This window comes from Dermacentor variabilis, chromosome 1, assembly GCF_050947875.1.
Source record: "Dermacentor variabilis isolate Ectoservices chromosome 1, ASM5094787v1, whole genome shotgun sequence".
NCBI lineage: Eukaryota > Metazoa > Arthropoda > Arachnida > Ixodida > Ixodidae > Dermacentor > Dermacentor variabilis.
The window spans coordinates 244,790,729-244,804,913 of record NC_134568.1 but is presented as its reverse complement, the minus strand read 5'-3'; the positions used below and the strand labels follow the sequence as shown (position 1 = coordinate 244,804,913).

General features: G+C 44.2%; 2 protein-coding genes across 3 annotated transcripts in view; one reads left to right on the top strand and one right to left on the bottom strand.

The window, feature by feature from the left end:
• Window positions 1-12,046, top strand: part of Nsun2 (tRNA (cytosine(34)-C(5))-methyltransferase Nsun2) — a 159,546-nt gene extending 147,500 nt beyond the window's left edge. The window contains exon 20 of the mRNA XM_075672634.1: window positions 11,982-12,046. Within this exon, the coding sequence (XP_075528749.1) occupies window positions 11,982-12,031 (50 nt within the window). The 3' untranslated portion in view covers window positions 12,032-12,046. The remainder of the gene's footprint in view (window positions 1-11,981) is intronic.
• Wdr59 (WD repeat domain 59) overlaps window positions 4,146-14,185 on the bottom strand; it is a 98,490-nt gene continuing 88,450 nt past the window's right edge. For both annotated transcript variants that reach the window (XM_075672585.1, XM_075672595.1), the window contains 2 exons: window positions 12,606-12,713; window positions 4,146-4,532 (listed from right to left, as the gene is read on the bottom strand). In XM_075672585.1, the coding sequence (XP_075528700.1) occupies window positions 4,399-4,532; window positions 12,606-12,713 (242 nt within the window). In that variant the 3' untranslated portion in view covers window positions 4,146-4,398. The remainder of the gene's footprint in view (window positions 4,533-12,605; window positions 12,714-14,185) is intronic.

The window sequence follows — 14,185 nt, the reverse complement described above, 5'->3', positions numbered from 1 at the left end:
GGGGGCGGCAGAAAGTTAGGTGGGCGGATGAGATTAAGAAGTTTGCAGGGACGGCATGGCCACAATTAGTACATGACCGGGGTTGTTGGAGAAGTATGGGAGAGGCCTTTGCCCTGCAGTGGGCGTAACCAGGCTGATGATGATGATGAGGCGGCGTTAGCAACGCAACACTCGCGCCATCTCTCGCACTGCGCCCCAACCACATCGACCGCCGCGGGCATCACGCAGGCCTCCCGGCGAAGCCGGATTACAGGAGACGCGCCATGCGGGAAAAACATATCGGGAGGCGCGAGGGTCGCGCATCCCCACATCCCCCCAACTTTAAATCACTTCTTATTCCGGCGAAACATGTGACACGGTCTAACATTAACCCGTGCTTCGCGAACAAGATAGAACATGCAACAGAGGACGCGCCGAAGAAATGTCCACACGCTGTCCATAACATGCGAGCCGACATTGTCCCTGGGTACACCGCTGGCGTCCGCCGGTCACAGCAGCAGCTTTGCAGACTCGACGGCACGATGCCAGGCCAGGACTCCGGAAACGACGACGCAGTAGTCGGTACGAGCAAGCGTCGCTCGCGCCGACGCGCCCTGCTGGCAAGAGCCGCCGTAGCTGTCGGTGACCGCCGGCTCTTTTGTCCGCCGCCGAGGGTTGTGAGCTGGAGACAGGTGGCCGCCGAAGTCGCTGCGCCGAACTGGCCACAGCATCACCATCGCCCGGGGTGGCTCGATCGTAGTCCGGGGCAGCAGCGCAGGCGATGTGCAGGTGACAGCAAGCCAGGGGTGACTCCAATCACGCTGCGTACACTCAACACACTCGGCAAACACTAAAGTAGTGCAAGGGAGAGGAATTATGCATGCGCATCGCCCACGTGGTACGATGTTCAACTCGGCTAGCAAAAGATCGGGCAGCTACTCAGATGCTAAGTTCATGTGAACGAAGCTCGCTTCCTTGAGTCGAACGAGTAATTTCAATTCGTGCGAGGCTAAATAGAATGAGGGAAGCAACTTGCAACACCTCAACGCCACGGTCCACCAGGTTGTGTCCCTCCGCGTGCGACAGGCAGCTTCGTAAAGCCTTAGGCCTAAAGCGTCGCTACCCTGACAACAACCGGCATCCAAAAACAACACCCAAAATGAGCGCAAAACAGGCAGCCGCGAGGAGACGTCAGCACTGTGAGGTGGTCCTACTCCGCTCGGTGCGCACAGCATCCGAGTTGACGGCGCCCACTGTCCTAGACGGTGTCGGAGCGCCCGGTGCCAGGCCGCAATACCAGTCAGCCCATAGTGGCACCCGTGGCCCGCGGCCACCCGGCTCCCAGAGCCGCGACTTCATCCGAGTCAAAGAGATAGAAGAAGCTATTTACATAAGAAATTCGGACCACCCACGAGTCTTCCGTTCTCACTCGCTTCAGGCTTGCCACTGCTCCGCGGGCGCTCAGCCTTGCTCTCCCAGGATGCAGACCACGTGGCTCTCGTACAGACGAATGTCATTAAAAAAACACTTGCGAAAAGGCTTAGCATGTTGACATGTTCAAACACACTACAGCCACCATCACCTCGCTCAAGAAAGCACGCCGCCGACGCTAGCGATCAAAATTCACGCTAGGCCTACGCTTCGGTTCAAACAAAGGTGTCGAACGAAGCAAACTGTTAAAACTATCGTCCGATGCCCCAAGAGTCCCACGTTGGGCAGCCAGATGTGGGGTCTCTCACACCCGTGCTCTTGGGACAAAGGAACGACAACACAGTAGTGCAAACAATCACAAGGGCATTTATTGCACCTTTCATAGATCAATGCCTGCTAGCCGAGTTGCTATCCACAAAACATGCCGATGGGCGCGCGACAAATCTAGAAGTCCGACTCACCGCGACCGGAAAACGAGCGAATATGTTCGCCCCATGCTGGATCCCAACGCCTGGTCGTTCGCGCGTTCTGTCACGCGAACGGTGGCGCATTCCAAGGCGGCCACGCGAGGCGGTCTCGCAGAAGCATGGGTCAGCAGCGCGCGGGATGTCCACGCCGTTCGCCGACCCGGCGGGGAAGAGACTCCCAGTCCTCCCCTGCGCCCCCAAGTAACCCTGCCGTGAGGCGGCGTTAGCAACGCAACACTCGCGCCATCTCTCGCACTGCGCCCCAACCACATCGACCGCCGCGGGCATCACGCAGGCCTCCCGGCGAAGCTTGATTACAGGAGACGCGCCATGCGGGAAAAACATATCAGGGGAGGCGCGAGGGTCGCGCATCCCCACAACACCAATAAAAATTCGGCTTACATCCACAGCCGCGACAACGAATTCCAAAGTGTCCCTGTATAGTTCGATGCACATTGTAATCATGTTTTTATTTTAGGCTTAAATTAAGGCAGCGACCAGTTTGTCCTATATATCTCTTCCCGCATGATAGTGGAATTGAATAAACAACGCAAGACCCAAAATGCTTTTTGTGCCTGGTGGAACGGACAGTTTAACCATGCATTACAGAATTACACGTTGTGTAAGTCATAATGGTCATAAGTCTTGTATCGTTGTGATATCTTGTGAAGTGTTGCGACGACATTTCCTGATTATTTCTTGTAGCTATATATTTCGTGCAACTTGCCAATAAACCAGCTGGAAGTCAGCGCTCTGTTCTTTCATCTGGCCGGCTTGGCTTGTTTCTTCCTTTCTATGTTGTTCTGTACCAGATTTAGAAACTTATGCAACCCTCCAGCTGGGACCAGTTTTGCTGCAGAGTTGGAGTGTTTGAAAAGTGACAAGTGAAAAGCCCATACCTGAACTCGACGCCCGGCGCACATTCTTTGTATCTGAAAACATCAAGAATGTATGCCTACTTTATACTATGCTCCAAAATACTTTTTTCTTGGCTAACTGGACTGTCAAAAATGGCTGACCGGGAGTTCTCTGGAGTCATGAATGCATTGTTACCACATCGTGGATGCAAAGGGTCTATATGCAAGAGAAATTTGGGTCACCAGGTAATGCCAGTGGTTCATGAGATAAAAAGTTCTACGTGAGATTTTTAACTTAACCCCTAAATCCTGCACTCCATTGATCATACTAAAATACAGAGACCTGTTATTTGAGGGGTCATTACATATAACAATAATATTGCCCGTGGCATATTGTGAACTATTTCGTTGTTTCATGGCATCACTCATCCAGTGTCTTCCAACTGGCGTTTAAGGGCTCTGTTATGACCAGTTGGTATTTATAGGCACTAATTGGTGGATCTGGAAAGCCTGCATAACTACGTAATTGACAAATACAGATCTAAGCAGTGCAGTGACTCTGTGGCTCTTATGTGCCAATGGAACACACAATGCGGCCCAACTTGTAAAAATATCAAAGTGAAGGTACCGTAACACATATTACACCCACAATGATGTCCAATTGTAAGTTTGTATTAATACCAATTGGGACTTGAGGTTTTGGGCAAATACAGTAAGGTCCTATTTGTGCCCCATTGAAAAACAACTGGATTCAATCATGTCTAATTGGAACTTTAATACTGATTGGACCCACAATGATGTTGAAATTAACCAACTGGACACAACAAGATTCCGGGAGAACACAATAAGGTCCAATGTTGTCTCATTTAAAATCACAAGTTTGTTTATTTTTTTATTAAATTGCAGCTGGGTTGTACTTGGTTCTCATTTTCTTTGCAATTGTTTGTTTGAAATGATAAAAAACAAGATGGTATTTTTTAAAAGCTTGAATAAGACTATAAGCAACCTATCCAAAAGAAATGACCGCCCTTTAACTTCTGTTTAGTAGAGCCAAAGCTACACGGCATTAAGAGGCTGTTCTAGCTGTGTTGTACTGCACAAGAGCACAGTATTATCACAAGAACAGTTATTGTCCAACTCTAAGGCCAAGTAAAGCACAACAAGGCCGAAGGTCCCTGTCCATTTTGTGTTTGTGTCAGTGTCCCTTTGTGTGCCATACAGTGCAACTATATACACTGGAAAAAAAAAGTTTCTCATATCTCATTGCTTGATTACAAAATGGATCTGCTTGAAAAACCTGTGCATTAAATTTTCATTTGTCAGTTCAGCACATGTGCTGTGCACATTCTTTATGTGTTGCTCTTGCCATAATGAAAAAAAGAAAAGCTGTATCTGATGTCCATACAAGAAGTAAGCAAATAGATTGTTTATTGTACCTATATGTTACACTTTTTACATCTGAACAAACCAGCAATATTTAAAAAATAAGTTAATTATTCACAGCCATGTTGCCCACCACAAAAAGGTAAACTAGTAAACTTCTGTTAAGTGGGCACTAATATGTGCGCTTTGTTTTCAGCAGCCATCACAGTTTGTTCAATGATCACAGCACAGGTTTGTGTCCAAAATCGATGAATCTGTGATCACTGTTGCCAGCAGTACAATCAAGCAAACAATTCTCCTTCTGCAAGACAGCGGCAACCACAGCCAGATGGGCACTGTGACTGACTTCTGAACCAGTCCAGCAGGTGTTGTACATGGCCTCCATGTCCACACTGAACACAAAAGTGAAGCTGGCCTGCACATATAATGCAAGTCGTAAAAAATTTGCACATGTGTCCTCTACATTTAAGTATTTTATCATGACAGCTGACCTGTAATGCAATCTTTTAAAGAGTACTGACACAGAAATCGTGAGACACTTTTTTTTTTCTTCAATGGGCAGCTGTCTAAATTGCTCTACGTCATCATTTAATATAACAAGTTCGAAACGAGTATCCATTCCAGTGAAAAATAATAGGTTAAACCAATGTAAAATCGATCACAGCTGGTGATCAAGTGGTATCTTAAACCACTGATGCACCTGTCAGCTTGGTGTAGTGGTCTCTAGCCACATCATGCCAAGTGCATAGAGTAGTGATCTGTTCAGCCACCAATAGGTGTAGTGCATCTATGTGGCCATGGTATCACTGGTATTTTCAGCACCTGCTGTCTTGTATACCACTGCCCTGGTAAGCTGATACCAACAATTGTTTTGGAGTTGGCTTATAACTATCCACACCTTTGAAGCTTTAAATTCATTTCAGCAAGATGCACTTGGCTTATGTGCAGTGCATTCCACTTGTCTGAGGACATGTGGCAAAATTGCAGCGCATCAAAAGTATGGCCTCTGAGTTTTACAAGGAGCTGCACTGTTGTAAACGTGAATGCCACAATCTCAGAGGCCATGCAAAACCTGATGCTATAAAGTTTGACACCGAGTAACAAAAATATGACACTCATATGAAACTTCTTGCATTGTTTTACTACCACAAGCAAGCCAATTAGCCAACACAGAAGTGTTTGTAGTACATTTTCTCCTCCTCCTTTCGATTCTATGCCCCATTGGTTTCTTTTACTCTGAAGGAGCTATCACCAGAAGGCTGCAATGAGGACATACCTGTTAGACCTTCCCTTCTACCTCAATCCACGCTACTTTGCATTGACCTAATGTACTAGAAAGTTGAGGAGGGTGTGTTACTTCTCCAGCGAATCCAGAACATATGCTTATCCCACATGAATAGAGAAAAAGTGACAAGTGGAACAAAAAGGGTCAGTATATGCAACAGCACAAATGGACAACACACTAAGGTAAGTCCACAGGAAAAGCACTGTCCTGTGATTTGTTTTGTGTGTTGTCTGTCTGAGCTGTTAAAATATGCAGTTTCACCAGATTGCCCAACTTCCTATCTTATTGCAAAAAGGGTCAATTTGGCACTGTAGGAGACAGCTCGACACACTTAGCTTTCAGGTGCATGGCATGGCATAAAGCCACAACAAACTGACTGGCGCATCAGTGGTCTGCGATACCATGTGATCAGCAGCTGCCACTGCTATGGTGTTGCTTTAGCCTCTCTAGGACAATTGAATGAGTATCTCACTATTATTTGTTTTACACACAATTTTTATATAACATGGCAAAATCGCTCCATACATTGGAAACGAGCTTTTTTTTTTTTTAGTGCATTCCTTTGTTTCAGCTTTAAATAATCTTGACTAAGACAAGGTGGGAACTGAGGCTTATGAAATAGCAACCTTCACACTTTTTATTATGTACATAGAGGCAATTTCAAATGGAAATAGCTTAATTTCAATCTATTGCACAGAGCAACAACACAAATTTGGCTTCTGAAAGAAAAGCCAAAAGCCTTTGCACTCGCTGCAGATTACCTCCAAGATAAGGTGTGCGGGCTGTGTATGCGCTCAGCTGCGCTGACAGTCATGCACAACCACGACCAGGCTGAGAGAGCAGACGTGCGCTGACCTGCCCCCCACCCCTAGTGCATGCTTGATCCCATTACAGCGCTCTCGTGTCAAGTTTGATAATTGCTGCCGCTTTTTGCATCCTACAGCACCTAGGAGGAAATAGTTCTTTTTTTAAATAACGCAATAGCGTGTCTAGTTTTTGGTTGCTCAGTGGATATGATGTTCTGCTGCTCGGCACAAGATCACGGTCTCAATTCCTGGCTGCTGCAGCAGCTGCATTCCAAAGGGGGGCAATTACAAGGACACACCTGCATTTAGGTACTTGTTAAAGAACCCCCAGTGGAACAAATCAATGTAGAGCTCTCCATTTCTACATCTGTCATAACTCCTGTGTTGCTCTGGGACATTGAACATGAGTCAATCCTATGGCATGGGTGAAGCGAGGGTATGACGAAAACGCAAGAAAGTGCAACTAAATGGGCCAAAAATAAGTCTTTGCATTACGGTATAAGGATTTGTGAATGGAAACAGGTGCAAAGAAGTAGGTTTCAAATTTTGTGCAGAGCACATTCAGACTTACGAGTGGACCTACATACAATGAACCTACCACGTACAGGGAATTCATTTGATTTTACTTTCTCCAACAGATGAATGACTGAATTTCTGGTGCCTGCCTAACACATTACTACTCTTGTTTCTTATTTTCTCTAAGCAGCCACACCCGGGCATCACCTACAAGCAAACACCTATAAATGTTAGGCGAGTGTAGATTAGAGGGTTTTCTCTACAGTATGTGCTCTGACTCTTGGTATAGCCATGCTTGCATGTGCTGTCACAAGACACCATAAAGAATGGCTCAGCTCCATGTTGCCTATCTTGATGATGCAACACAAGTTGGGATATCTATTTCTTGCTGTAGATTGCTGTCTGAACAACATTTCCCTAACCATGAATAAAAATAATTTGAGGCCTTTGTTTCTCTGCCACATCATGCCAGGTCATGTGACGGCCTACAAGGATTCCATGTGTGTCGAGTGTGCCTGACGTAACATTAATGAAGGAATAAAAGGTATAGCAAAACTTATCGGTTATGGACAAGCTTTGCAACCTCTATTACTATGGCTGTACTCCACCCCCTCCTTTGTTTTTTGGTGCTGCCGGTTGCCTCATACATGGAGGAAGAAAAAAATTAGGACAGCGGGCCTCATGACAACTTTGAAGCCTAGTTGTAAAAAATATAAAGGAAGACTCAGGGGGGAAAAAAAATGTGTGACAGGCAAGCAGCAGCTCCGAGCAGGTGTGGAGAGTGGTGGAGAGCTGATTGTGATGTCACCGAGAGTTACGTGAACCAAACATTGCCTGCAAAGATCTGACAACTGTGTGCAGGGCACACTTTTCAAGACTCGAGACACCAATGGGCACCAAACAGAAGAGGGAGGAGGGGCAGAGTCAGAGGAGGTTGGCTTGCTGAGGCTGGCAGCCTGACATCATACTCCCTCCTAGCTTTCCATTACACCTCCACAGTTTCTTAGTTCATGCAACAAGCTGCAGCCATCATGAAACTTGACACTTGCATGTAGAAAGTGCTAAATGAAAGGTTGTGAGGCACCAAACAGAGCAGCTTATACCTCACTCTTCATTGTTTTCTTTTATACCCAGAATTTAATGATGCAACATGCTTTACATGAGATAGATTATCAATGACAGGAAATGAACCTGGGGAAAGTTAAGTAAAATCGGAAGTGATAGTTTTTATTAAATTTGTGCCCAGGAAGTCTCACATTTTCAGTATTTTGGTCTTTATTTTTCCCCTTCAAATTTTGCCATCAAAATCTGCAACAGCAGTACAGAAGAGAAAATCAATGTTTTCCTATGCATACAGAATGCCCAGCAAAATAGTTGCAGAAAGAATTTCATATGAAAATCATTTTTGTAAGACTTTAAAGAAACTGTCAAAAGAGGCTGATTTTTGGGTTTCCCTTTCAGAAGCTAAATTTGACATTTTTTGTATGTGCTGTAGCTCCACGCAATAATGCACTTACTCTATTTCCATTCACAATGTCCTACATATGACAAAAATTATGAAGGCAAAGAAATGTGCTTTTCTTCACATTCTTTCCAAGTCGGAAATGTGCAAATCCATAAGCCGTGTTTTACACCTTGTCTCAGTCAATATTTTTTAATGCTAAAATAAAAGTGTGCACTGGATGTACATGCTTGGTTCTGATGTACAAAATTATTTGCTGTGCTATATAAAACTTAATTGAAAAAAAAAATAGTGAGTACAGTCCTGTGACTCATTATCTGAACAGCTCTTTATACCCCTATCCAAATATACATGTGAAAACCACAAATGCACTCCTTAGGCCACTACTGAGGTGATTTGACTGAAATTAGTTTCACATAAATAAAAATAACCAATTCTAATGATTGTTTCAAGCAGATCTCTTTATGTTTATAAAACTGAAACACAGTGACTACAACGATAACTGCAACAACGACAGAGATCATGATTCTGCAAACAGCAACTGTTTAAGCATCTAAAGAGAAGTATTCTGTTCAATAACTTTGGCAGTTTCATTTGTGCATTTCATGTGCACCTTAATAGGGAGTATAAGGCCTAAAGCTTCTTTTTAACCAATGAAATTTCACAGGAATTTACATCCATTTTGAACTGGTTGCATTGAAGGAAAATTTGCTATTTTTCATGAGCAAGAGCATGAGCCTCCACACTGCAATTATTGGGTCAACAGCTGCCTATTAAAACAGCTGTTAACAAGATAAAAACGTAGTTTTAGCATTCATTTGAAGTTTCTAAGCCCTTCATGTAGGACTATATTTTGTATAATGCCTGAAAGTATTCAAGACAAAGTGAAAATGTGCACCATCACATGAGGCAAGGAGTCAGGTTGCTGCAGCCTTCATTATGAACTCTGACAATTGACACAAAGATATGTAAATTAAGGTTTTGAGGATAGGAAAAGACACCTCTAATTAAACACAATCATCAAATAACAGGCTCAAATATGTCATGAAACACTAGTCTGAATACCTTTGTTTCCAAATTGAAGAAAGGAAGATTAATGGGTAAACAAGGCGTATATATATTCTTCAAAAGACACAATGCCCATTACACTTGGCTAATGTACAAGCTCACTCAAGTGGGTGACATGTAAGTACACAATAAAGGCTACCACAGCTTGAATATAACAAAAATGATAATAATGGAATGATGCAACTGAACAGAGTTACAATGCACTAAAAAACACGATTATGCACTAATGTAGAACCTTATCACCTCAAACAAGAATAGTGATGCAAACTTGAAGTTGCCAAAGAAAAAATACTTGACATCAAATAATAATTAAAAAATAAAATGAGTTTGCAGGTAAACAAAAAATGAAGTATGTTTGAGGTGACTACAAGCTACTATACAATTAAACTGCTTGCTCCTTAAGCTCATTCAGGTACCTCCCTTTCCCTAAGACTCAATGATGCCTTCCACAAATGAAAATACTCATTGAAAAGAGAGGTTGCAGGAATTTGGTAAAGTACTTTTGGCTAAATTGGGAGGTGCCCCACGTGTGAGGTGGCCAGTAAAAAGGTCATTCACAGTTATAATTGTTGCCACGAAGGAACTGATATGTAGCCATCAATATATCCATCAGTGCACTTTCTTTCTGTAGGGCAAAAGTTTACCCCTTTCATGACTATATAGCTGACAGAGAGCATTGTTATACAGACCCCTATTTTGACTGTGAAAGGCTGCACTCCAGAAATAACTCCAGAAAGTGTCCAGTAAACCCTGGACACTTTGGGGTTCTCTCTACATACAATGGATTGGAAAGAAGTCAAGGATGGGTGAGCATGGGCACATGGCACTTTGTAGTCTAAAGAGGTTGCACGTGCTGCCATCATACAGCTGCAACATTTGTGCAACTGCTTCCTTCCAAAAAGTTTTTTTTTTTTTTAATTACTGTGAAACTTAGCATGGCTGCAACTTTGGATCTGGTTATATTTAGGAATGCTGTGCAGTAACCACAGACACATGTTAAACTCCTGGACTAACTTTTCAACAGTTATCCATCTTGTCAGTGAGCGCCAGGGCCTTTCACTGTAATTTGTGGTTCATCACTAAGTGATACTTGGCTACTTCATCTTGCTGGCTTGTTTGACCACACTATTTGATCATAGTGCCAAATATGGGGCATTATTTGCTTAGACCGCCACCAGCACAGTATGAATCTCCCTGGGATTATTTCCCTTTAAAGGGCCCCTCACCAAGTCTGGCCATGTTGAGCTGACAAGCGCAGAGCATACATTGTGCGATAACGATCGTGTCCGCAAAGTATTACGTTGCTACACGCCGCAGAAAGATCTGAAATTTCAAACCGAACGCCGTTTTTCCTTCTCCTCACGTCCACCACGCTCCAGGCCGGAGGATGACGTACTTGCGTCCCTGCGCCTACGTACTCGGGTCTGCAGTGTGACGTCACTCGTGGTGACATGTGACTTGGAGAATTATTCAAGGCACCATCTGTTATTTGTGTGATCTGTTGCTTGAATGGACGAATTGAATTTTAGAGAAATAATAAAACACACAAACGGAATGTCTGCGTGTTTTTTGTTTTACTTCGCACCGAAGCAAGAGAGATGGATGTACTTCCACTTCGTCTGCTTGTTCCCACGGTTATGCGGTCACGTGTGCAGGTACTGAAACTATGCCATTTTCTACCACGTTCCAGTGGGTGATCATGCTCTGTGATCCGCTTGTTCTGCCTTAGTATTCGTGTAGCACTGAATTATACTGCTAGTAATGTTTCCTTGTGCACGGCGTGCAAAATTGTGTGCTGCGGGAACGAGACAACAGCTCGCGCGCGCCGCCATCGGCGGAAGTGCATAGCGCCAGGAAAAAACAAAAACAAAAAAGACAAGGAGAAAAAAAAATGAAGGCGGGGCCTGTGATGAATGTGTCATGCAATCCTCGAGGTCCGGTATGGGAGAATGCAGGGAAGGAATTTCGCTTGCGGAGGCTAGACAGGGCGAGTGGAGAGAGCGTCTTGCTCGGCAGTGGAGCCCACCTGCTGAAATCATGGGTTCGCGGAATTGAAACATTTCTATTTCAGCTATTAATGAGCCAACTTGAAAATTTTTTTTGCGGCAGAACGCTCCCTAGTGGACATGTAACAACTTCCAGTGTATAACCAATATTTGCTGTGGGGTCTGGTGAGGGGCCCTTTAAATGCCAGAAACAGATCAATGTAGGCACAAAAGGCAGCCCCATTCTGTTTTTGAATGCCTTAGCAGCATTCTGCTGTACAATGGGACACAATTGAAAGGGACACCAAAGGCAAATATTAAGTAAAACTAAAGTGATAGATTAGTACTCCAGAATCTCTGAGGTGTCAATATTATCGCGAACAGAGCCGCGATAATAGAGAAATTTAGATAAATGCAGGACATGATTAGGGACTCCCTGGGACATTCAAGTACTTGCCCGATGACGAAAGCACTGCTTAGTTAAAGTCTATCACTAGTACTCAACCACTCATTGCAATAAACATCCTTGTATTGTATTATAAGAGGAAATAAAATGCTACTTGTCCAGTTAAAAGAACTCATTAAAATTACAAAAGGTTTCGCTTTTGCTCGCCTCTGTGCCGCCCATACTTTTGCGTTTCAGTAGCTTCGTTATCACGTAGTGCTGCGCTGGTTTTGCCGACTCGCGAAACTAGTACAAACTGCATGCAGCAGAGAATTAAACTTCCATGTTATGTTGCAGGATGCCCAAACAGTCTACTCCACTTGACCAAAAAGCAGCTACAGCGGTGAATCCACCGCACTGTCTTGGCTCGGTACCGCCGTCTGTCGGGTGCTGTTTTACTCACTGACGGCAGCAAAGAGTGATGATGGCGCATGCAACGTCACCACTCCCCCAGTTGGGTGGCGGGAGATTTGAATTGCGAAAAACGTATTTGGACCCTTAAGATGCAATTTTCTCGTAAACTAAGTCGTTTCGTGGCACAAAACAAGTGTTGCGAGGTTTCTGGAATTGTATTTAAACAGTTCACATTGACTTAGTACTTGCCTTTAGCGTCCCTTTAATCTTGAGAGACATAGTCATGTCGTTGCCTGTCATGTATAATGATTGGCAAATTTTGATGCTGATAATTAGAACTTTATAAATGACCTGCATAAATAGCTGCCCATTGTTTGAGTCTTTCTAACCTCCGGTAATCACAGCATGCCCTATTTGACAATAGCTATGTTTTTAATTATACCAAATAACCAAAGCCCAACAGCAAATACAGATCTAATAAAGTACATCCTATTCAAATTTGATATCATAGATATTTGCACATCTTCAATGTAAACCTGTAAAAATACAACAAACAAAAATACTCACCACGTACTGCAAGATGGCAGACAATGCAGTGCAAAGTAAGTTTCTTGCACTCGTCACACTGAACACCGCGAACATCACTTTTGCAGTAATGGCATACTGTAACAAAGTCTGCAAATAAACACAGGTATAGCATAATATTAGCTATAGAGCATACCGTATTTACACAATTCTACCAAGCCACCAATTATAACACACAGTTATATCAAGGCTCAAACACCCAAAAAAATAACTTGGTGCCGATTCTACCGCGCACATCAAGTAACGAAACATTAGTCGATGCACACTGTGTTGAAACAATATTATGGAACATACCAAGGCACACAGACATAGTGGCTAGTGGCTATCGGAGTCTGACGACACTTTCTTTTCGCTGTCTACTGACCACAGAAAGTCATCTTCAGTTCCATTTAATGCATTAAAAATGCCACACTTATGGAGCCTCAGGCAACCATCGTCTACGGGAACCATTGGCATAGCCATCTGGGGGGTGGGGATTTTTTGACAAAACCCCTCCTTCCCCTCTTTCCCAGGGAACGGAAAGTTTCAGAAGGTGGGCTCTGAAAGAGCGACACGGATGAAAGGGAAAGCTTGAATGTGAAAGCACGGTGAGGGCTAGTGGCGGTTCGAAATGAGGGGGGAAGGAGAGGTCGTGGGGGCGATCCCCTCTCCCATGCACAGAACACTGTGGCCTCACTCAAGGTGCACTTCTACTTTATTCCCGATTTTCTGACAAACCTCCCCCCCCCCCCCCTTTCCCACGGAACGAAAACTTTCAGGAGGTGGGCTCCAAAAGAGTGACGGGGATAAAATAGAAAGCTTGAATGTGAAAGCAAGGCAAGGGCTAGTGGCAGTCCGAAATTAGGGAGGGGAGGGGGGGGGTCATCATGAGAGCGATGCCAAGGTGCACCTTTACCTTATTCCGGGTAGTGTTAACCATAACTGCTGAGGGGGGATCAGCGCTAAAAATTCCACACACAGATAAAGATGGGACGAACGCGTGCATAAAACTTGGGGGCATTGTTGCTCCCCACCAGGCCTTCATGTCGTCGAAGAGCTTGTCATTTCTGGTATTTGACCAAATCATCGACCACGCTGCGCGGAAGAAAAGCATTCTGAAAATAATGCGACTTGCTTGTCTGGCACATGCATATCAAACACCCCCCCCCCCTTTTTTTTCTTTTTCTTTTCCGTGTCTCTGACTTTCATAATGTTAATAAACTGGAAAAGAGCTTGCTGTTAGGCTAGTTTGTAGACGGTGTTAAGAATGAAAAGATATGCAGATCCCACACACTGTGGTAATCAATGTAAGTGAAGCTTTCTGCACTGTTTGCTTTGATTGACGATGACTAGCAAGGATGTTGATAGTGAATGTTTAATTTCATCTACATTTAGTCCAACATGAGAGTGGAGAGTCGATGCTCAACGTTACCTTGCATGCACCACTGCTGTTTGCGTAGTACACAGAACACACAGGGAGAAGTGTCTGCTTGAGGCGTTGTTGTGCGCCATACTTCATAACCTCCGAGAGCAATGCCATAGACGCAAAGCTACCGCGGCAGGCGCAGAAGTATTGATTTGAC